This window comes from Brachyhypopomus gauderio, chromosome 16 (assembly GCF_052324685.1).
Source record: "Brachyhypopomus gauderio isolate BG-103 chromosome 16, BGAUD_0.2, whole genome shotgun sequence".
NCBI lineage: Eukaryota > Metazoa > Chordata > Actinopteri > Gymnotiformes > Hypopomidae > Brachyhypopomus > Brachyhypopomus gauderio.
The window spans coordinates 15,711,680-15,736,445 of NC_135226.1; the positions used below are offsets into that span (position 1 = coordinate 15,711,680).

At 45.3% G+C, this 24,766-nt stretch overlaps 1 protein-coding gene across 6 annotated transcripts in view; it reads right to left on the reverse strand.

Annotated features, from left to right (window-relative positions):
* Window positions 1-5,883: 5,883 nt before the first annotated feature.
* The window catches only part of LOC143477214 (kinase suppressor of Ras 1-like), a 29,441-nt gene continuing 10,558 nt past the window's right edge, over window positions 5,884-24,766 (reverse strand). Inside the window, exons 1-18 of one of the 6 annotated variants that reach the window (XM_076975734.1) lie at window positions 23,060-23,520; window positions 20,464-20,611; window positions 19,683-20,124; window positions 18,218-18,372; window positions 18,035-18,095; window positions 17,860-17,943; window positions 17,718-17,776; window positions 17,073-17,182; window positions 16,730-16,901; window positions 15,930-15,972; window positions 15,182-15,218; window positions 14,589-15,037; window positions 14,298-14,394; window positions 14,078-14,211; window positions 13,853-13,984; window positions 13,464-13,599; window positions 12,638-12,771; window positions 5,897-6,972 (exon numbers count right to left, since the gene is read on the reverse strand). In XM_076975734.1, coding sequence (XP_076831849.1) covers window positions 5,970-6,972; window positions 12,638-12,771; window positions 13,464-13,599; window positions 13,853-13,984; window positions 14,078-14,211; window positions 14,298-14,394; window positions 14,589-15,037; window positions 15,182-15,218; window positions 15,930-15,972; window positions 16,730-16,901; window positions 17,073-17,182; window positions 17,718-17,776; window positions 17,860-17,943; window positions 18,035-18,095; window positions 18,218-18,372; window positions 19,683-20,124; window positions 20,464-20,572 — 3,357 coding nt within the window. In that variant the 5' untranslated portion in view covers window positions 20,573-20,611; window positions 23,060-23,520 and the 3' untranslated portion in view covers window positions 5,897-5,969. The other 5 variants (XM_076975733.1, XM_076975732.1, XM_076975735.1 and 2 more) reach the window with 5 other exon arrangements.

Consider the following 24,766-nt stretch of genomic DNA (forward strand, 5'->3'; position numbering starts at 1 on the left):
TTCGCACCCTGGTTTGAGCCCGATACAACTGCTCAAATATCAAAATATAAATCCCGCCCTTTCCGTTAGGCACATATAGGTTTCCTTTTCTCAGTTCTGCTTTTCCACAGAAAGCAGTTAAACTTTGATTCATAACATATGTCAGGACATGTTCATACAGCGCTACATACCATTGGAAAGAACACGCATGCGTGTGTCCATGCTATACTGTATATACGGGCAGGATTATGGAGTGATTTTTGTTTCAATAGTTCCACAAAAGCAAAAGTAAATCCAAGAGCAGAAAGTATATGTTATGAATGCAAAACAGAAAAAAATATATCAAAAGTATATATTTTTTATATAATTGGTTATTTGAAACTTATTTTCGTTTGCATTTTGACAAGTTTTTGGTTCCATTGTTTTTGTTTTTTTGGATTTTCCCAGTAAGGTCTTTTGCTTCTGGAATCTCTCTTTGCTTCTGGTTCGTTTTTTGCTTCTGACTTTTGGAACACATTTCACGTGTGGGAGGGTCTTAGATGAAGGCGTTCCTCTGCAATCTCCATTGGTCACTGATTCCGGACTGACACAGAGCTCTGAGACCGCCTCTGGGACCAAGCCACGCCCACCCCACCAGCTTCCTAGCGTTTTCAAACATGGCGGAACGCGGTGGTTCTGTTTCACAGGCTGTTTCTCAATTCAGGGGCTGCAGCCCACGAAGTGCGCGTTTGTAGGCCGGTTACGTCACTGCGCCGCGACGAGGCTGTCCCAATCCGTGGACTCCTTCTTATGCGGCCGACGAATGTAGCCTTCAAAACCCCGAAAACGAAGGATGCATCTGAGTATCCTTCGTGTCCCACCATATCCCAGGATTCATTGCTCTATGAACAATAAACAGGCGGAGTCTAGTGTACGGTCCGAAGAATTCGTTTTTAAATGTCGGTATTTTTTAAATATGGACATTTATACTGCAATGAGATGCTAAATAACATGCCAGTTATTCATGATATTGCAGGTAAACATGTGCTTTGAGTATTTACTAAACGTTTATACGTAAAAGTAACGTAAAAGTAACGTTTATAAAAATACATTGAATTTTGTTCTGAAGTTATACTTCCCGTCAAACGTGAATACATGTTCAACGCATTTTCTTTTAGGCATTTGTGGGTGATGTGATATTTGTCGGACAGCTCGCTAACACGTATGTAACGTATGAAACGGGGCAGAGCGTGGTCACGCAAACATACGTCTTGCGAAGACTAGACTGTCTCATTTAACAGCCGTGAGATGCAGCCTACCCGGCCTTCGAAGTGTGTGGCCACCGTGGGCTGTGGTCTACGCAGTCTACGTAGGCTGCAGCCCCTGAATTGAGAAACAGCCAGTGGCTGTGTACATGGCTGTGTATGCTGTGTACATACATACATACAGTGTACATTTGCAATATCTACAGACCATTTACCAATTAATTATAACCTTTGTATAAACTTTTATGGTAAAACTTAGTTTACATGCTACTGTGAAACAGAACCACCGCGTTCCGCCATGTTTGAAAACGCTGGGAGGCTGGTGGGGTGGGCGTGGCTTGGTCCCAGAGGCGGTCTCAGAGCTCTGTGTCAGTCCGGAATCAGTGACCAATGGAGATTGCAGAGGAACGCCTTCATCTAAGACCCTCCCACACGTGAAATGTGTTCCAAAAGTCAGAAGCAAAAAACGAACCAGAAGCAAAGAGAGATTCCAGAAGCAAAAGACCTTACTGGGAAAATCCAAAAAAACAAAAACAATGGAACCAAAAACTTGTCAAAATGCAAACGAAAATAAGTTTCAAATAACCAATTATATAAAAAATATATACTTTTGATATATATTTTTCTGTTTTGCATTCATAACATATACTTTCTGCTCTTGGATTTACTTTTGCTTTTGTGGAACTATTGAAACAAAAATTACACCATACAGGATGGTATGTGCACGCGATGAGCAAGAAAACGCGCGTGAGGGAGAAACCCCCCGCAGAGCCGAGAGCGCGAGCTCGAGCGTCAGTCCACCTCTCCTCCGACACCCAGCTCATCTCCGATCCGGGAATTTTGTCACGATTGAAAATAATATTCGGTGTGTGGCTGTAGAAAGCAAGAATATTTGAAAACTAAACGAACTTTTAATGAGATATTAGACATTATTTTCTTCTGAAATAAGTCAGTGGAGAGGTGCACCACTGTGGAAAGCCTCATCGCGCTTCCCCAACTAGCTCCACAGCCGGAGGCCACACGGCCCTCCTCCAACAGGCGAATGCCCTGGAGACCAGCCCGAGTATAATCCTCGAAACATGCGGGATTACACCGTTCACACCACGGACTCCCCACCACCTCAAAGAGGGCGGTACTGCTTTAAGTCTCACGGCGTGCACGTTTGTGTGTGACCCCGTTGAACGGAAGCGTTCTCTCCCTCTCACACCATGATCAAGAACTCCTACTGTAAGGGCAGTTAATAAATGACACCGGTTTATCACCGAAGGACTTTGTGGCCTGTGTCTGTTATCTGTTCCCCACACCTCACACCGTCTAACACGTCAACATGTTACAACGCCAGCAAAAGATGATTCCACTGGAATACATAAGCTAAGGGAGAAAGACATGCGCTCAGTTTGAATAACTTAAAATGTGATAATTTCAAAATAAAGCTATAATTTACTTTGAAATATCATTTTCTCTGGGCCACTATCTAGACATGCCTGAATTTATTACGTTCTGGGATAATCCTGAGTGAAAAAGGGCAGAATTGTCTAAATGGTGTAACAATAAAATGCACCAAGAATATAAATTGTTGAAAAAATGTGTAATGACATTCTAAACAGCCTCTGAAATACACTGGCATAAACAAGTGTTTTTTAAATATCGAATAATAATAGAGAAACATGGCAGTTCTGAATATTTCCATTAACATGGGGAATCGTGTCTGCCCAGTCAAACGTCTGGTCTACTTGTGTAACCACCCTTTTTGGAGCCATTTTGAACATTTTGAGCCAGAAGATCATGTAACAGAATGTGATGTAAAACAGGAGGACCTCTGAAGACCCCAACTGCCACAAGTCAAGATTAGTAACTCTCTGTAAAATTTGACAAAATAAAGCAGATTCCGGTCATGATCAGGTATGACTGGTATACATGTAAAATGGTATGACCTCAGTAAAATGTTAATAAGCTCTGTCTTTCGGACATAAGTACCCCAATAACACATATCGTTAATCTCTCTGTCTCTACTGGGTTTGTTCCCTGTTCTCTTAAAACGGCTGCTATTACTCCTGTTATTAAAAAACCTTCTCTAGACAGCTCCGACGTACAATCCTACAGACCGATTTCCAATTTACCTTTTATTTCTAAAGTTCTTGAGAAAGCTGTCGCCATACAGTTACAGGCTTTTCTCACCACCAATAATCTCTTTGAGCCATTCCAGTCAGGATTTCGTCCTTTACATAGCACTGAGACTGCTCTTCTCAGTGTTTTAAATAACCTGCTCCTGTCCTCTGACTCCTAAACTACTCCTCTCACGTCTCTCCAGTATTGGTCTGTCTGGCACTGTGCTTTCATGGTTTTCATCCTACCTTACTAACAGAGCTCAGTTTGTCAGTATAGGAAAGCACAAATCCATTTCTGTCCCAGTCACCCAGGGTGTGCCACAGGGTTCCGTTCTTGGTCCCCTACTATTCATTACATACATACTTCCTCTTGGTAACATTATCCACTCCTTTGGCATCAACTATCACTTTTATGCGGATGACACACAGATGTATCTGGATCTGCACCCCTCTGACTCTTTCCCTCCTACCACACTGCTGTCCTGCATCCAGGAGATAACTCACCGGTTAAACAATAACTTCCTCAAACTAAATCCTGCTAAAACCGAATTCATGATCATCGGCACCAAGTCAGCCATCTCTGCCCTCTCGAACTGTAGTCTATCTGTTGATAATATCCCAGTTACCCAGTCTTCTGTTGTGCGAAATCTTGGCGTTTCATTTGACTCCTCTCTCACTTTCATCCCACACATAAATTCTATCAGGAAATCTGCTTTTTCACTCAAAGATGCTGAAACCCTTGTACATGCATTCATTACTTCCAGACTAGATTACTGTAACTCCCTGCTTTATGTTCTACCTGCTAAATCACTTCGCCCCCTACAACAGATACAAAATTCTGCAGCCAGAGTTCTAATGTCTACAAAGAAATCTGCTCACATCACTCCTATCCTCCATCAGTTACACTGGCTTCCTATCTCTGAACGCATCCACTATAAAATCCTACTCCTAACATTCAAATCTCTACATGGTCTTGCACCCTCCTATCTCTCCAACTTTCTCCACCTTCATATCTCATCACGTCAGCTCCTCTAACCTAGGTTTGGTCTCTGTCCCACGACACAGACTCTCTACTATGGGTGGCAGATCATTCAGTGTTGCTGCCCCCACCATCTGGAATTCGTTACCTCCCTCTATTCGCTCCTCTGACTCTCTCTCTACTTTCAAAACTCAACTCAAGACTTTCCTCTTTTCTCGATATTTCCGCTCTCTCTAAGCCCTGTATTTTTCCCCTTTTCATGTGTGTACAGCGACCTTGAGTTTGTGAAAGGCGCTATATAATATAAACATATTATTATTATTAATAAATGTAAATCATCATAAAATATTCAAGTTAATATGAAAAATAGTTTGGAATATTCAAACCAAGGTCAAGTGTTTACATAATCGTCCACAATAATGCATGCAAAATTTGGTTTCAATTTGAAATGTCCTGTGGAGAAACCGGGTTACACCATTGCACCATTTACTTTATGAGACAAATTTGATCAATTTATGGATAATCTTATTATTTATTAATAAGATTATTAAAATTATTGTTATTATTAAAAATATAATATACCATAATATGCAGCTTGAAATGTAGTCTAAAAATAATTATAAAATCTCTAAATGAATCTGTTTTTAATTTCACATTTCTATAGGATAACGCACATAAACAAGAAGTATGTAGGTGGAAACCTGTGTATGCAAACAACAAACTCTCCTCTTCTTTTTTGTACCTGAATTTTATTATTTTTAAACAAGTAAAGAACAAAAAACAAGACAGAACTGGGCTGGTGCATCACCCCCCCCCCCTCTTCTCCCCCAGGGCATAACATAGTATACTTCAATAGCTCAAACACAACCCAATCAAAATATTAAAAACAAAAACAAAAAATAAATACACAAATAAATAAGAGAAAATAAATAAATCCAAAGTGCAAAATGGAATTGTCTTTAATTATCCAGTGGTCTCAGTCTCCTTAAAGAATTCCAAAAACTGTTCCAATCTGAGTCTCTAGTTCCATTCAGTTTTCCAAGCATTGTCTCATAGGAGGCCATATCCGCCATTAGCCTGATCCACTCATTCAATTCAGGGCTCTTTGTGGTTTTCCAGTGCCTCAAAATGATCCTAGACGCGGTCACAAGTCCCACCGAGATCACTGAGAAGGTTCTCCTTGGGACGTCAGATATTTGGGATATCATTCAATGCCTCTCTCAGTTGTGCATAATATTTCCAAAGAGCCTTAGTTGACTCAGCTCGTGCGCTCCATCGAGTACCTGACATTGATTTCAGTGTGAGTTTGATATCAGTATCACGGAAAACCTTTCCCCACCTGTGTGTAGATGATGCACAAAATGTGTACATTGCCTGTACAAAGTCAAAAAAATGTCCAGCTTCTGGGCTACTGTCAACAGCATTGACACCAACTAAATTCAGTGAATGTGCTGCACAGGGGACAAATTATAGGGTTTCTTTGTTTAAGATGAGCTTGGACTCCATTGTACTTTCCCGACATGTTACTTGCATTATCATATGACTGGCCCCTACAGTTGGATAAGTCTAGGCCCAGATTCTCCACCATAGCAACGACACACTCTGCCAAACTGTCCCCACTATGGTTTTCAATAGGCTCCAAAGCTAGAAAACGCTCAACTACATGTCCGTCATTATTAACAAACCTGAAAATAAAAGTAAGTCCACATGAGCAAGGTCTGGAGTGGAGTCAACTATAACAGAGAAGTATTTTGATTCTTTGAACTCATTAACAATTGCCTGCTTTGTTCTCTGTCCCATCAAATGGATAAATTCTTCACACACTGTTGATGATAAGTAGGACACAGAACCTTTTCCCTTACCTCCAAACCTTTGGAGGTGCTCAGCTAGGAATGGGTCAAATTTGGCTAAGAGTTCTATGATGCCCAAAAAATTACCATTGTGGGCTGATCCTAATAGCTCATCATCTCCCCTGAAAGCAAGGCTCCTCTCCCCCAAAAACTGGATGACTGCAACAACTCTTTTCAAAACTTCCCGCCAGTATTGTCTTTCTGCATCAATTTGTTTGACAATATCAGAATCAATTGTTGCTGTGCCTCTGGAGCGATTATTTAATGCTAGCATGCAAGCCCTATGCTCCACACTCCCCTCATGCTCACCAATCCGCTCTGAATGTTTCCAGTCAGAAAATCCATGAACAAAAGTATTGTGCTTACTGGAAAACAGTTTGCAAGCAAAACAATACACACAGCCAGTTGAAGGAGAGTAAAGTAGCCACTGCCTAGTCACAGTTTGCCCGTTGGGTAGAGAGCAACTGAGTAGAGCATTTGTAAAGCTCCTACGGGTACCCCCAATGCCTCTATCCCTGACTGAGGCTGGGTACTTAGCACTTCTGTTTTGAAATGCAGTTTCTCCTCTACTAACAAGAATCGACTTGGCTTGGTCGGTAATGGTACAGGGCCATAAAGCAGGGTCGTTGACCGTTTCACACCAGGAGTTGGGGTCCTTGCCCTCCTCATTTGAAAAACGACACTCGCACGATGCAGCTGGCTGGTCTGATTGTGGTTCTGACACATCTGCAACTTTCCGTTCATGGTCTTTCTTGCTGCTGGTCTGTGGTAGCCTGGCAGGGCTGGCATTCCTGCTCTGCACCTGACTGGGTCTGCAAAAAGGGTAGTTTTATTGAGAAGTTTGAAGTAAAAAATGGAAGACAAATTAAGGCCCTGGACATAAGACTAACAGTTTCAGTCATCTTCTGTACTTTAGCTATCAAAGAGAAAGAGACAGGGAAAGATCACAAACATCCAGTCACAGAACTGCCCAGGGAAACACAGGTACAGATGAGGGAAGAGTGGAAGCAGTGTCAGAGGCAGTACAGAGAGAAGAGAAGAAGATAAGGGTGCTTGCTGAAGTTTTAAACCTTACTCCTCTATCACTGCATTCAACATCAGATGAGCAGCTTTTAAGGGCCCTCCAGAGCCCATAGTGTATGTTGCTGATAATGACTATGTGAAGCCAAGTTTAAAGAGACCACAGGCATCCTCCACTCATGTGAGGGTAGAGCAGAAAAGTACCAGCAAACAGAGAGCAGTGCTGCAGAAAAGGGAGAAGCTAAGGGTCATAAAAACAAGGAACTTTAGTGAAAGCATGAAGGCAAAAAAGCCGCAATGGGAAGTTGATGAACTCAAAGCAAAGAAAAGAATGAAAGTGCGTGTGAGAAATAAAAAGAGACAAAATTAAAATTGCAAAGGAGAAAAAGGAGAGGGTTGTCACCTTTCTCACTGAGATATGGATGAGTGGAATGTTCAAAACATCCCATATGCACAATGTATGTAAAATTTGAATAGTTTTTCTTCTGTCTGCTAGATATCGTCTTACATTTGATTGTTTTTAAATGTAAAAATGTAAATGTCCCATATTTTGTCAATTGTGATTTTTACACCGCAATTGTGATTTGTCCTCTGCTTTTAACTCATCTGTGCAGTTAGAACACACACACACACACACACACACACACACACACACACTCGTGATTACTAGGGGGCTGTGGATCACACATGCCCAGAGCGGTGGGCAGCCCTAGCCCGGCGCCCGGGGAGCAGTTGGGGTTAGGTGCCTTGATCAAGGGCACCTCAGTCATGGCCTCAGGTCTGGGAATCGAACCCACGACCCTCCGGTTACAAGACCAGTTCCCTACCACCAGGCCATGACTGTAATATGATGAATAAGGTGTATGAATTGTTCTTACTGTACTATAATCAGAGATCAATCATGCAGGCAGTCATGGCCTGGTGGTAGGGAACTGGACTTGTGACCGGAGGGTTGTGGGTTCGATATATAATTTGAAATTATATTTCATAATAAATCTCTTATTTCATCTGTACACTTACATAACTTCTAGAAGGCTGAATGATTTAATACTTGTCATGCTTTTGTGGTTACACCATTTGACAATTTAATGTGACTGTGTTTCTTTGGTTAAAAATGGTAGAAATGTTATAAAATGTTATGGCACCAACAGAAATCCAAACTATACATCTAAACAAACATCTAGCATTTTGTTTTAACATGTTTAATGCATATTTGTGATTTGGACGTCATACCAACCCTTATTTGTCACCGATCCAGTAAACAAGCAAAAATAAATGCAATATAAGTGTGGGAAAAGTGTGATAAGTGTTTATGGACCAAACCGTATGTAGTTTCCGTAGTTAACCGCACACACAAATGCAACAACTTGAACCATTATGCAAATATGAATGTAGTTCCAGCAAACTATTGCTAAGTTTTGTTAAATTAATAGTTTAATAACAGTACTTCACTACCCCAACACTGATACCAGAGCCGGAGTGGCTAATAGGGAGATTCGGGAGGATTCCCGATTGGCCGCCTCATGTCAATCTCTAGTTTGGGCCGTTTTAGAGGGAAAAATAATTTTGGGCTGGATTTGGGCATGAAACTCCCGGGCTGAAAAGGGGGCCTACTCCGGCCCTGACTGATACCGATTGTTTTTATAAAATTAATAATGCACCACAATCATTGTTCGTACTGCATAATATAAACGACATATAAGCAACATCTGGAGTATTGAATAGTTTTTTATATTTAATTTACATATGCAAAATAAGCATCTGATTTATTATTGTAAACAATGAAAATGTTAAACAGCTGAAATAGAACATTGATAATTGTTCATTGATAAAAAAAAACATTGTTCCTATGTAATATTTTTTTTACAGATGAAGCCCTGACTGCCTCCCCACCCACTGCATGGCTCTGCTGAAAAAGCAATTCTCAGAATTGGGTGAACATGGTCAGAGCAAAAGGAAGCACTTTTCTCACAGGATAACCTTGTGCATGGCTTGATTCATGCACCCTTCAAAAACACAAATCTGCTCATCATTGATCCTTCACCAAACGCCACAACAGATAGACACACTGTGGCAAAATTGGCCCTATGCTTAGGCCGGCTTCACACAGCAGTACATTAAACATGTACTGCTTAACTTCTGTACAGCGCTTTGCTTGTATCGGGGGGAAACTGCTCTGTGAAGACGGCACCCTTTAAAGACCCTTAAACATGGCATTTCCTGTCATCCTTTGTCTCAAACTGTTTCCTGTCAATAATTCCAGCATGCCAAGTTATTAAAATGTTAAAGATCTTGAATTCTGAAGATGTTATCAAACTATACACCCTTGATGCCATGATACTGTGTGAAATGTGCCATGTTGAACGCACCACTGGATTAGCAGTTTCACACAGTTTAGAGACCTCTGTTAAAACCTCCCCTTAGTTTAGGGTTAGGGCTTCCCCTTAGTTCTTTAGGGTCATGGTTAAAGCTTCCCCTTAGTTCTTTAGTGCCCGATTGCAGCACCAAGTGAAACCATGTTACAGTTTGCTAATCATATCGCTATCTAGCAATGTTGCTTAATTTGTCAGTCAGCGTTGTGCTTGTATCATTAAGTCAAAATGTGTTTGTAGAATTGCACAGGTTACCGCCGTGTTCACATTTCATCATCAGTTTGTCTTTCGGAATTTCCCACAATTTCATTCACCACGGGAGGACTTCACTGAAAAGACCACTCATGTTACAATAATGTTCATCACCAGATTAGGTTTTATTGTTTTTCAAATCTGAAAACAAACCAAAATAAAGTATCTTTACACATTCACCATACTGTACAAAAAATATTAATTCTTACATGATGGTAAAAGTACATCAAACCAGTCCAAAAATGTACATTTTAAATTTGATAACACCTTAATATTTATAAAACAGGAATAAAGTACCTATTCCAAATGTTATGGTGAAAATGATCATATAAAAGTTTGTACAAATAATCATAGAAATCCTATCTGCATAATAAATAAAAATAAAATCTGTATGTCCAAATCTCATAAAAGATTTGCTATTGTGAATACTCAAGCACTGCAATCTTTGAACACAAGTTCAATCTAATTGTCCAGAACTTTGCATTCACCACCCCTAAGAAGCCCAACACACACACACACACACACACACACACACACACAAACCCTACAGTGCACATTCCAGGTATACTAGAATAATCTGAACATTGAACTCTTCCACAGGTGACATCTAACCTAAATCTATTCTTGCGTAATTGTAAGAAAATGTTTCCATATTACTTCTGAAAGCTTGCTGTTCTGGGTAGTTATTACTTCCAAATCCTCTTTAGATACAAAATGAAACTATTCTGTCCATGGGGGCTCAGTTCTATACAAAAAAAGTACAAAATAAATCAATTTATTTGCATAAGACTCCAAAACAGCGTTGTTAAAGCCTGGTTATGGAGGACCAGAATCCAGCAAGGTTTAGTGACTGATCTGCTCAAGCACACAAACTAAACCTGGCAACTAATTGACCAGTTGAATCCGGTGCAGTCAAGCAGGTTGGTCATCCAACCACACTGGACTCTGGCGTCTCCAGCCAGAGTTTGACCGATTCTGGTCGGTCGTCCAACCACACTGGACTCTGACGTCTCTAGCCAGAGTTTGACGCCAGTTTTACATTACGTAATATGCAATTATGTAAATTAAGTTATTGTAGTGTGGTGTTAATCCCTTTGATCCGTTTAAGAGCACCAACTCAACTAAAGAGTAGTTGTGTTTAGTAGGCATGTGTGAGCAGACCTCTTGCCCTCCAGTACCGGGCTTTGACACCCTTTAAAGGAAGTATTGCACTGTGAATAAATCACTCTGCTGCAGTGAGGGTGAAAAGTCACATGCTTACAAAACGACCTCGTCCATCACCCCAGTAAAAAGATGCAGAGAGAAAAGAATGGGGAAATGTAGATTTCACAATATCATTCAACGTTCCTTCCTGTCCATTTATTGGACGTTTAGAAGAAATGTCATGTTGGGCATCGCACTGTACACAGTGCTTGGCGCTGACAGAGTCAGGAAAGTAGGAAGGGTAGTAGCACCTTGGTACCACACACCCTACCGGAGTCTAGCAGTCAAGCATATATCTGCAAACTCTAAGAGTGCATGCCATCTCTGCTAAGTCCAACCAGGCATGCATACCTGCAAGCTTTAGAAGAGGACCCACTCTCCGCTAAATTCAGCCGAGCGTGCTCTCTTTTACACAGCCGTGTTTGGCAGGAAATTCAGCAAAGGATCCCGGCTGGGAGTGTCTAGCAGGAAACCCTGCAAAGCCAAAGTCATGCTTGTCTGGTTCCCCGAAACAGAACAGTGCAGTGACAAACCTGTCCAAACTGTATGTAAAGGAATCGTGTGAGCACAGAAAACCGTTAAGGAACCCGTTCCCTGCACACCAGAGCTTCTAATTAGCTGTTTTTGTAAAGGTAGGGGCAGCGGGAGTGAGCACCCCGGCTACAGTGATCACGCAGACAGTGATGACGCCAGGAGCTGCAGAGAAAGCACCACGTGTTCCAGACGCAAAAAAAGAACCAGGCGGCAGATAGAGAGGAGAAGGTCGGAGAGGATCGAGGGTTGAGAAGGTTTGAGATGCAGCAGAGTGGTGGAGTTGAGGGGGCAGGGCGGTGGTTGTGCAGAACGTTTGAGGGAGAGGTCACCAGCAAGAGGTGAAGGTCAGTCAGACCGCAGGGAGTGGTGGGAGGAGTAGAGAGAATACAGACATGTTTAACGAGTGTGTACATTTTTCAAGACTTTCATATTTTGCATTCTGTTCTGCTTGCGTCCCTCATTTTGATATGAGTGACATTCTGTGGTTGCCAAAACAGTCACTTTACTGATGTTGGGGGATTCCCAAACTACACATCTACTCCTAACTGTCAGGGCTGAATGGAAACACTGCACCAAGAAACAACGGAAGTATGAATCTCCACGAGTACAGTGTACTCAAACAGTGAGTATAATACTCCGCATCTTATGTGGAGAGTCTCTAAACATATACCGGTACTTACATTTCAAATGGTCTGCAAGGTAATGTCACATTAAGATGACAACATTCTGTCAGATTAAACTAATCACTCAGATTAAACACTTCAGTAGAAAAAGAAGGAAATGCACGAACATGCATTTGTCCAATCCCACTCCAGAGGCCATTGTCAGATTACACACCGGTCTTAAGACACCTACTGAACTGGTGGTTTTAACGTATTGTGTCGACTGAACCTTTCGTTGAAGTCACGAAGAGCGCATATGGAGCAGGAATCCCACTCATCCTGGCATAAAACACGCTCCAGGAACCCGGCATGTAGTAGCATGCCCCTAGCGAGCGCTCTCCTACGGGCACGCTGGAGAAGCGATTCTCGTCCTGACGGGGCGAGGGGGCTGGGGGGGAAGCACCATGCAGGGCGACGGGGTCTAGGATACGTACTCCGCAGACTTCCAGAAGTGTCCCGGGTGAGAGAGTCTACGGTTCAGCTTGGGAAGCTTCTCCAGAAGGTCAGCCAGCTGCGAGAACGTTGGTCTGTCCTCTGGCTCCAGGGACCAGCACACGGACAAGATCTCCTTCAGGGCGGAAATAGGGTCATCATACAGTCAGTTCTCAGACTAGCTGCACATAGATTCCTGACACACAATGTACAATAAACATTCCCAGTGTTTACCAGTTAGGTTAGAGTAACTAGCTTGATCCGATTAACCTTTTTTGGGGACACTTCATCTCAAGGTCATAAGGCTTGTACACAATGTGTATAACGCATCGCTCACAAATCATACAGAAATATTTTAAATTCTTATTTCGACAGCCTCAGTGTTATGGCAGCATTCGGGCAGACCAGACTATTAATGCTAGAAAAGGTAAATATATAAAGACAACTGAATGGATAAAATGTAGCCAGTCCCTACACTGCACATGCTGTCTGTTCACTGTACTGCATTAGTCTTATACTGGAGAAGCTCAGCATGGTCTTGTCTTTGCCCTGTTGTCAATAACTACCGTGGTGGGCGGAGTCCTGTGTGGTGATTTTCCTGCTCAAATACACCAGATTCGCCTTGCACGGCACATTTTATTCGGAACTGCTGCAGGAAAAGTGCATTTCCACATATTTTTCATAACTGGGATAAAACAAAAAGACCCAGACTTCACTCTGCCCCCTGGTGGTGGATGCAGTTCATGCATCGCAGTTGCGATTTACTCTACATACGAGCACAAAAACCGCTCGTGACGAGACCGACTGGGAGAGCAGTGGTGGACTCACCGTGACCTCCTTGCCCAGGCTGACCTGGGTCAGCTGCTGCCGGACGCCTTTCCCACTGCCCAGCTGCCAGAGAGCCGCCTCAGCGGGTTGGCTAGCCAACGGCCAATCACGCGCCTGCAGCTCATACCAGATAGTGCTAGAAAACAAACAACACACTGAATATTAATATTCGTCACGCTATAACTGCTTAGGAAGAATTTTTAAAGAGGGGCAATTAATTTCATAGTGAAATTATGAAATGTTGATCCCTGAAATAATACTAGTTCTAAATTAGCAATGGATGTTGGATTCATCATTATGGGTTTTCCACAGAGTTGGTGGAGTGCAGGGCCACATCACAGCCCAACGCGAGGAGACAGGGAAGGGAGACGGCTGGGTAGGGTCTTTACCCAAAGGCGTAAACGTCAGCAGCTTTGGAGAAAGGCAAGCGGTCCTGCTCGGCCCCAGGACACAGCTTCTGCACGATCTCGGGGGCCAGGTAGTAGATCCATCCTCTTGGTAGCTTCAGCTCATTCTCTCGCCTGGACAGACGTGCACAGACACGGGAACGATTTTCACGAGACCACATCCAAAACGTCCGTCAGAACGCAGTGTCGACATGGCAGGCTCCTTACCTATCCTCCTGCACTACACCAGACATGCCAAATAGACCAAAATCTGTGATGACCACTTTGTTCGAGTCATAAAATACATTCTTGGATTTCAAGTCCTTGTGCACAATGTCCTTTGCATGAAGGTAGCCCATCCCCTAGAAGATACAAACACAAGAACCATCAACCTATTGTGAAGGAGACAGTGAAGACATGCAGGCGAGAGACAGACGCACCGTTATACCTTTACAATTTCTTGAGCGATTTGCCTGGTTTTGTTGATGTCCAATGTGTTTTTCGGATCCCTGACCACGGAGAACAGTGTCCGGCCCTTACAGAAACTAATCAGAAATATATTATGACCACATGCGCAAGCTCAAACTAATCCAAAAACATAATGAAGGAACCAACTGCAAAATAACCCTGCAGATTATAATAGTTACAATTCTACTCTTTACAAGTTCCAATAGTTTACATGTTCCCCCATTTCCATAGATTTGTACCGATCCCGTCAGCAAGCTCGTTATGATCTCACCTCGTTATGATGGCCAGCTGTGGCGGGTTCATGCAGGCTCCCATGAACAGCACCACGTTCTCGTGCCTGGTCTGCCGGTAGTTCATCACCTCCTTCTTGAAGAGCTTCAGGTGGCCCTGGTTGTTGCCGTCGATCTCCATCAGGCGGACGGCCACCTCGCCGTGCCAGCGGCCGCGGTGTACCGGCCCCCAGCGGCCCTTCCCCACCAGCTCGCCCAGCTCCAGCTGCTCGAAGGGCACGTCCCACTCCTGCAGGTACACGCTGGTCTGGCTGTGCTTGCGCGAGATCGGGCCCTTGCGCGGGTCACGCAGGTCCGGCAGCTCGTCCAGCTCGTCTTCCTCCCCCTCATCCTCCGCATCCGAGGCGGCCTCTTCCTCCTCCTCCTCCTCCTCCTCCCCTTCCTCCTCCGGCGTTTGGCGCGTCGGCCGATCGTCGTCGCTGCCCGTGTTCTGGGGAAACACATCACATCGTTAACAGCTAAGGAGGTCCGTCAGGTGTGCAGGGCAGGGACGCATGGTTAAACAGGGACCCTGTTTATTCCCACAATGCTGTGCGCCGAGCATCCTAAGAAACCCATCTTCTGCCATACTCACCACAGTATCCTCCTGCTCACTGGCCTGCTCCTTCTCCCTGGAAACCAAAGAGGTTATTGGACATTTCACATGAGCAAACCATCCTCTGCTCGGCATTAGTCATTAGGAATTAGGAATGTGATTGATAATAACCCAGGTATCTGGGGACATGAACATACTTCTGGGTAGTTTATGCTGTGGCTTTGAATTCAGGTACCTACAGAGTATTTCTGTGCGTGCTATATAAGGAATATCTCCTCCTTCACCCCACCTCCACTGCCAAATGGATTTTGGACATCCCTACAAACTACCATCCATGACCAGGACTACTAGAAAACTATGCTTTTGTTTATTTCACTATTTACTGCTTAATTTTGATACTGTTAACATGCTGTCCGCTGCCGACCAGAGGAGGATGGGTTTCCCCTTTGAGTCTTGGTTCCTCTCAAGATTTCTTCCTCATGCTCTAGGACATTTTTCCTTGCTAATATCACCTCTTGCTTTCTCACTGGGGCCTTGGACTCACACATATGTAAAGCTGCTTGGTAACAACAGCCATTGTAAAAAGCATCATACAAATAAATATATATCTGTAAAATATGTGATATATATATATATAATATTTGTATATTTTGTATTAACCTGATTGCAGTACTCCCTGATTGGTTAAAGAGTAGAGTGGAGATTGGTAAAATCAGGCAAATGTAGAGGAGACATTTGTTCCGGTCTAAAACGTCTGGTAAAAATGACAGTAAAGGACCTGCCTTACCCAGAGTCCTGCAAGCCATCTGTATGTGTGGAACGAGACACATCTGTAAAGAAGGGCAAACGTGGACATTTAGGTTACACAGGAAAACCTTGACGAGTCGCTGATTGCTGTGTTCACCATCTTAATAACAAAACCCTCAACAGAAGCAAAATACCCAATGTGATTTCAGTCTATAATATTACTATAGATATGTTAAAAAGAAATATCTCTAGCAATATGCCATGCTTACAACTAATGTTCACTTCCACGTCATTGCAATGACTCATTGCGTCCAGAAGGAGGCGATAAAGAGCAGCACAAAACCACATTAGGTAACAGATGAAAAGGCATGTAGCGTAGGGCATATAGAAAAAGGCCTTAAGGCATTTTCTGTAGAACCTCAACTAGGATCTTTATCTGGTGTCACAACTGGGAAACGGGTGATTTCCACTGAAGATAAAATGTTGTGTGACCTGAGCATAGTTCAATGAATGATCAGGACAGAATCGCAAGAAAATTGGTGAGTGGGCGGAGAAAGTGTTTACAGAACGCTCCCCAATTCATGTTTAGCTGTCTGAGAAACACGTGCATAGCCAATTACTAACCCCATTGCTACTTTTCACTCTTGAGTTACCGCTAGTGTTGGAGGGGGGTTAGTAACGGTGGGTGTAGTAACAGTGTGGGTTTGTATCAGTGAGGAGTTAGTCACATTATTACATAAGAAAAAAAAAACCCAACATGAGTCTAGTGCTTAGAGAATAGTGAGACATGTCAGGGCAAATGAGGTCAGGGGGTCGTTTTTGCGCCCTGCGGTCACAGACCTGGGAAGCAGAAGAGACTGTTGTCGCGGGGTCCTTTGGGCGAAGGGTTCGGGGGCGGCGTGGCACTGGGCGGGTTGCTCTGGCAGAAGGCAGCAGGGGAGGAAGGCGTGGAGGACGTGGTGGAGGAGGGGTTACTGCTGGAGTCTGGCTGAGCGACAGACGGAGGCTGGTCCTGAGTGGTGGAGCAAAACAGGAAATGTTCTGAAGCCACCAGAGCGTATGAAGAAGTTAACGATGGTTACCAACTTCTGCAGCGCCAGAGGAGGTCCGATCGGCCTCGCTTTCTGGGACCCACTCACAAAGTTCTGTTAACCATCACGCACCGTCAGGTGGAGTCACTCACCTTTCTGGTCAGCGTCTTCGGTAACGTACCAAACTGTGTGGCAGGTGGCAGGAGCTCCACCTGGTTATTGATGTCCGAGGGCACCGACTCCGTTCTCCTGATTTTCGAAACTGGAAAGCACAGGAGGAAAGAAAAGGACAAACATCATATTTTCGTTTCATGTCCACCAGTGCAAACAGAAAGAAGAATATAAATATTTACACTTCAGAATATCTTTAATCTCAAGAAGAACCGAGTATATCTGAGGTCACTAACATGGCGTCATCAACTAGGCTCAGCAACAAGATAAAACGCACTGGAACCAAATAACATTTTCACAGGGAGGAAATATTATCCCCTGTAAAGGGACAGAGTACAAGCCCTTCTGGACAGCACATGTCCCCATGACCAAACAAGTAGAAAATAATGGTGAAATGACGTAAAGCCTGCTTCAAGTCACGGCCATTGTTCCGATTTGTTTTTGTTTTGTTTTTAGTTGCAGTCCAATCCTGAGCCTCACTGATAACGTTAATGGTATTAACCGATATGACCTGAGACTGATGTATTCTGTCTGCCCTTAGTCCAATGATCAAATTCTAAAATTTTGGCTTCTAAACATGCTCTTAAAAATATGTTGGCTCATAGTTGAATGAATCAAACTCGTACTTCGGAAGGGAAGATGGCACTGAGGAGCCTCTTTGGTACACCTGTTGTGGCACTTCAACCTGAAAGCGAGAGAAGGATGATTAGTAGATTGTGTCGGTGACGCCAGGCGTGGTGTACCACTGCGGTGCACATCCTGACTTACTTGCAGTGTTTGCACTTCACACCGAACATCATGTTCTTGTGACACACCGCGCACGTCTGAGACAACCATGACTTGGTGGAAAACCTGAAAGGCCCAAACAAAACGAAGATTTGCTGCAATCGATGCTGATGAACGTTCAATGAAGCCGTGAGGCAGGAGGTTTGACTCCTCATACCTGTGTGTGAAAGAAAGGCCGTAATCTCTCCGCACGTTTTGTGGAGAGCTTCTCTGGACATCTAGAGAGCAAGAGGACATGAAGGAGAATAAGCCAGTGGGAAAGGAACAGAATGCCATGTATATGTGCTCACAGCCAGGAGTTCTAGCACCCCCCACAGGATGTCATAGCTCAAGCACCTACGTTTTAGCAGTGGGCTATCCACGAATGTTGGTGTGACGGGGAAGGTATATGGAGACCGTGCTGGGAACTGTGAGGACTGTGAGAGGAAGTCCTCACCACTGCTACCCCCGCCGTTCACCTGCATGTTCAGAAGCAGCTTGTTCTTCTTCCCATTCCTGCAGATCAGAGCACAGGAGAAACTACATTACCCACAAATCCATATGACTCAGAAGCCAAATATGGCCCACATGCCTCCACTTCCCTAGGATATTTACTGATGGTATTGATCTAAGAAGGCCACTGTGCCTCCATGAAGTGTTGCTTAGCAGTGATTAACCCAGTTCCTAGAGATCTTTCTTGCAGAGTTTGGAAGCAATCTGAAGTGTTCAGTTCTTACATGTAGCCCACACTTGATCCAGCCAGGTGACAGGTGAGAAGACTCTTAACAGTCCAACTATTTGTGTTAGAGCTCCAAAGCTTGGAGCCAAAACTTTGTAGATTTTCAACAGCAGGACCGCGGTTGGAGAAACTAAGCCTAATTACTAAAATGCTCTAAGCTGCAGTGGTGTGGACTTCAGAACTAGGCGGTTCAGTTAAGACACCAAGCAGATTTTAGAGCTGCTTTCTTGATGCTGGATTTGGCAAGGAGTGTGAGCATCTGTAGTGAAGCGTCAGAGCCGAGTAAAGGCCCGGCCTCCGCCCGACACTTGCAGGAAACGTGTAAGGTGGAGAAGGTTATGGGGTGGAGGTGTCTATTTAGCACGAGCTCCATAACCCCTACCATTCCGCCAAGGGAGTCATAGTCAAGGTGAGAAGTTTATGTAGCTCTTTTTACAGTAGCCATCGTCATGAGTCCACGTCCCCAGTGAGGAATCCAACCATGGTGAATATGTGCTCACACTACACCACGTTCCAGAGATGCGTAACTCTGGCACAGAACACGAGTGCACAATGGAGCCAGGTGGAGCGTTCACCACCGAGGCGCTGCTGAGAGAGCTTCACATGGAAACACGAGACGTTTCTATTCCTGTGCCTTCCATATGTGGATCTTCTGCTTGTATCACAGGAGTGCGCTGCAAGATGACTGCGTGGTTCTACCGTCCAGGCGGTTACAAAGGGACCGAACACAAAAGGCCTGTTGGCTGCAGACATGCCGGCCGCTTTCAGGAAGGAGGTTAGTCCCCTCCTCTGTCCTCTGTTTCACCCCCCAAGTGCCATCACACACACCAGAGAGGACACAGCAGAAGCTCTGTGGACGTTAAATCCAGATTAACTTCATCCTAATAAACAAGCTTTGGCATTATCCCAGACTGCATTTGCAATAAAAAACTTTGAGCAAACAAGGGGATCATGTAATGGTTATCCACCGACCTGGATGAGCAAGTTGTCCCAGCCAAAAAACTACATGATATAGTGAAGAAAGGCATCAGGACTCTTGACATACTTAAATTCCAGATCCTGTATGCGTGTGGTGTGTTGGACGTACTTGTTGGGAGCGGGGTCGTCCACGCGGTTGGCCAGCTGGGTGTGGCTTTTGCTCCGGGGGAGGGAGATGGCAGGAAAGAGCTGCCACCGCTTGTTGGAGGGGGGCGGTGGTGTGCAGGGGGCCTTCGGGAGGTCCGTCCTGTGGGGGGAGGGCGTAATGGGAGGAGTCTGCGCGTAGCCCAGCGAGGGCTGGAATGGGTCAGGCAGTCCATCGCAGGGGTGGAGCCTGCTCGGGAAGTCCACAGAGGGCACCGCGGACACAGACACGGATCGCGGAGCGCCGGGTGCTGAGGGGATAATGGGGTGAGACCTGGCTGGCTTGGGGCTGTAGGTTCGCAGGCCCCGGCTGGGGCGGGGTCGCGGGTCAGCTGAGGTTGGGGCGTTGATGTCACAAGAGGTGGGTTCCACTATCCAGGGAATTCCCTCATCTCTGAGCTCCCGCCCTGCAATGGAGACACTAAAGTGAGACACGGAGAATGTGAAGGACGCGTCCCCACCTTCCTGAGTCACCAGTGAGTACAACAGAAGAGTCAAACACCTGATTCTGCCTTCTTGGGCAACTGTCTCTTAGCTATGCTCAAAAGAGAGCATTACTACATCTATAGCAGAGACTCATGGTTCACCGTGAGCTGGGTACGTCTCTTGTGTTCAGCTTATAGCTTACCTATAACAGCATGTCAACCTGATTTAATAACCCGAGTTCATTTAGGAACGATAGCAAAGGTGCTAGCTTCCTGGCCCCCCTCAAACAACACACGGCCCGAGGTGGGAGGGCCACAGACCTGCGGTAGTGGTGCTCTTGAGGCAGGAGAGGGCCGCAGTGATCCGGGAGCACTCGTCAGCGCTGGACCCCAGCCGCCTCATGGTCTCCTGTACCTGAGCACTGGACATTTGCAGCAAAGCATCCAGAGACAGCTTCACTGGTACTGCCTGAGAGAGGCGGAGACGGAGAGGCAGAGAGGGAGAGAGAACATTTCTGGGTCTTTATTACAGTTTTTAGGCCACCAGGTCAGTCAACAAACTCAAAATGTATGAAAAGGAGGTTCGGGCCTTGCTGAAAAATCATGTTAAAAAAGAGCAATATTGTCAGGACAGGCAGCGATGCTGTAATGGAAGTCCAGGAAGGGAAGCGTGTTCCAAAAGGAGCTGGTGAAAGGTGACGAGGCTGGACTGACTTCTCCCTTCAGTCTCATCAGCCTGCCAGGCCACAGGAGACCGATGTCTGCCTTGCCTGCCTTTTTCTGTCTGTTGGAGTCTGCCTCCGTTCACACAAGCACACACAAACAACAACAACAACAACAACACCACAGAGAACTTTACAGAAGTGCCAAAGGAATGACTGCCAGCAGCAACAGCCAATGGGGGTTAAGGATTAGAGAAGGGAACTGCCATGGCCCCTGTCGCCACTCCGCCCGCAGAATGGAGGAACACCGCCCTGCCGACCCCTCGGTCTGCCTGCTCTCTGCTCCCAACCCCCACCCTCCTCCAACCAAACTGCATTCCCCTCTATTCTCACGCCTCCCTGGCCACAACCCATCATCAAACACACACACACACACACACACACACACACACGGCATTGAAGATTGCCCAGCAACAGGCTGCCTGTGGTCAGTAAAGACGCTGTAAAACAAAACAAAAAAAAAACTGGCATAGTAAAGTTCTACAGTGAGACACTGCTATTGAGCGGTTACACTTTCTTACAACCAATCGGCGACAGTCGTAATCTGCAGAGACTCGTCTTGGACCATGCAAACGAAGCAGAACACGGCACAGATCCGCCCTGCCTCCGCCAACATCAGCTCCGCCCTTGCAGGAGAGTTCAGGCAGATGTGAACTCTTCCCTGCCCTCCGAAACCCAACGCCTTCTCGTGTAAACAACCACACAAGAAAGCACCAAGGACATTCTGCCCCACTTTAAAATCCCCCAAACAGGTCGGCCACATTCTTGGAAAGGGTGAAATCTTCACATCTTCACTGACGCACCGAGGTTACAGGGGATACCGAGATTGGTGGTGACGTATTGGAACCGTAACTTGGGGGTGAAACTAGTTCACTAATGAACTGAAGGAACTATAAACACTGCTTAATCAAAGAAGTGTATTTAATAAAACATTTCTATTGTTCTATGTAGATGGTAGTAATCCGGGTTCGATGCAACATTTTGGGGTGATCAAAAGCAACACGACCACATGCTGGATGCAGAGGAGGTTCTATTTAAAGCATTCTGCTGTCATTTACATTCCACTCGGTAGTCAAAATTAAACCAGCTGTGGGGTTTGTGTGTGTACGTGTGTGGGGTGGGCTACTATTTTACACGTGTGTGTGTAATTGTATATTTGGTTTTTGAGCCTGAAAGTGCCTGATTATGACTGAAGGTGCTTACGGGCATATTTGTTGGGGTGGTGGTGGTTATGGGTGGTTTAGAGAAGCAACAACACACCACCTACTGAGAGACAAAGGGAAAGATTGCAACATGGTGTGTACACACACACACACACACACACACACACACACACACACACACACACACACACACACACACACACACACACACACACACACTTCCCACAGCAACAGGAAGCTCACTTCCAGGAATGACTACAGAAACTTCCTTCATGGACAAAAGCCAGACAGCAGCGTGACGACTGCAGGTACAATAGCCTCCTCAAGACCCCAGAATGAGCACCAGCAGAAACCATCCGCTCAACTTCAAAACGTACTTCAGCCCAAGACCATCTGGCACTAAGAAATGACTTAAGGATGGCCTCAAATGAACAAACTCCGTGATAAACACCAGATGGACTTTTACACCTGTTAAAGCTACACAGTATAATTCACCAGTGAATCCTCCCCATTTCCTCCCTGAAGAGAAGCAGAGGTAGATCACACAACATCTGAAGCACAATACAGGAAGAATGAAGCTAAACATATTGAGTTAATCAATTATCAGACAATACCCCTCTAAATACAAAAAGGTATACCAAAAAAAAAAAGCCACTTGATTTGTATACCGGTATCTCACTATAGACCAAAGTGTATCCCAGTAAATACCAGAACATGTCTCAGTATACCAGTAAATACCAAACCGTATCCCAGTATCCCACTAAATACCAAACTGTATCCCAGTATCCCACTGGATTCAAACCAGACTTATGGCACTATTATTCCAGCAGACCTGAAGAAGGAGCCATGCTATGAAAAGCACGAGCCAAGAAGCAGAAATACAATAGGAACACGCTTCCAAACTCTGCGCTCGTTTTGAAATATACGAGCCAAACTGGTACGAGCAACAAAGCAAACAGTATTGTCTGACATTTGTTATAGAGACAAGCTAGGGCGGAATACCGAGTCAGTTGAAATGGGCTTGACACATACCTAACGCCGAGATGATGTCTGAACATGCCTTCCCTGCCCGTGTTTAGTGTTGATGTAACTTGTGGAGTGACACTTGGAGAGTGTACACTAAACGAAACACAAACACGTCATCCCTGTTGACACGTGTTTGTATGTGCACATGCACACAGACAGACACAAAAACATACACAGACACATACACACTCATGCACGCACACACAGCAATTATGAGCTCCAAGGAAAACCCCTTTCAGAAGATCATTAAACACAGCGGGCTGTAAACCATGATACCATGACCGATAAACGGATCCTCCCTAACGGCCACCTGACACAGAGTTTCGGCACGGCACGGCACGCAGCAGAGCGTCACGCGACGAAACCGCACGCACGTTATCATCAGAACCCCCGACGTAGACCCATGCTGGCAGATGTATTAAGCCCAGACTCGAAAGTAGTGCGAGACTTGAAATGTTAGCAGTGTACTGTTGTAGCTAACAGCACATGGGGGGGGGGGGGGAGTTGTTACAGACAGGAAACCACAACACCAGAGCAGAAAATAACCACCAGTCCCAAGTGCAGAGTAAAGAGGGCGAAGACTGTAGTGAAGAGTGTTGGGTGTTGAAATGTCTTACCATAAAAAAATGCTGTTCTGAAGTTTCCCTTCCTCAACGATCATGTCCCACACACCAAGTGTTCGCCTCCCTTCACAAGTTAGTCCCAGTTTGAGAGTGGCTGCCTTCTGTTTCCTCCCCTCCCAAACCCAAACGTCTTCCCCTCCTCCTTTTCTCTGACCTCCCCTTTCTTTATGTCTCTCTCTGACTCGCCCTCTCCGTGTCCCCCTCCTGCTCTTACTCCCAGTTTCTCTTTCTGTCTGTCTCCTTTTCTCGTTGCCCTCTTTCTTTCTCTCACCTGTTGTTTCTCTCTCTCTCTCTCTCTCTCTCTCTCTCTCTCTCTCTCTGTCACCACATCAATGGCATCTGATCAGCGTTTTAGCGTTTCCTGTCCGCTGTGGCCACCCTCCCTCCTGTGGCCCGTGATCAGCCCTCCTCTCATGTAAATGCCTCTGGTGGACACCTGCCTGAGCACTTGCATTAACACGTTCCATGACTCTCATTAAAAGGAATGGCTCAGGATGATCTAAAAGGTTAGATGCATTTTGAGCAAGGAGTGGGAGGGGCTTAGCTTAGCTTCCCGTTAGCCCCGGCAGAAGCGTTCCTGCCCCCCCCCCCCCCCCCCCCCCCGAGAGGGACCCATATAAGGCCAGATGGGAGAGAAGACTCAGGGAGAAGGTCAGAGGTCAGGAAACGCCGCTTTGGGGGAGTCTGCTGCTTTGTCATCGGGCTCCTCACTTCCTTTCCTTCTGTGGATCTACAGGATGTGCGTCCTGAACGTCCCGCCCGGGCAAACGGGCCACTGCCTTCAGCCGACTTGGCTGACCTCGATTAGCGATCAACTCCAGGCTTTGCTTCCAGAGTAAGAGTGCAGGCGAATGGTCTGCAAATACCTTTTTTGTTTGCACGATGCCAAACGGCACCGGCCCTGTTCACCACGCTGAACTACAACCAAGCATCGGGAAATTCAAGGAGCAAACCGATGAGTCATGGTAACAGGGAGCATTCACGGAGTCAAATGGGAATCCAAACGGCTTCGTTGTTGGAAGAGCCGTTCATTTCCCAGAACGTGGTGTAACCTGCTAAATGTACAGAGACTTGCTAAAGCCACAGGGGC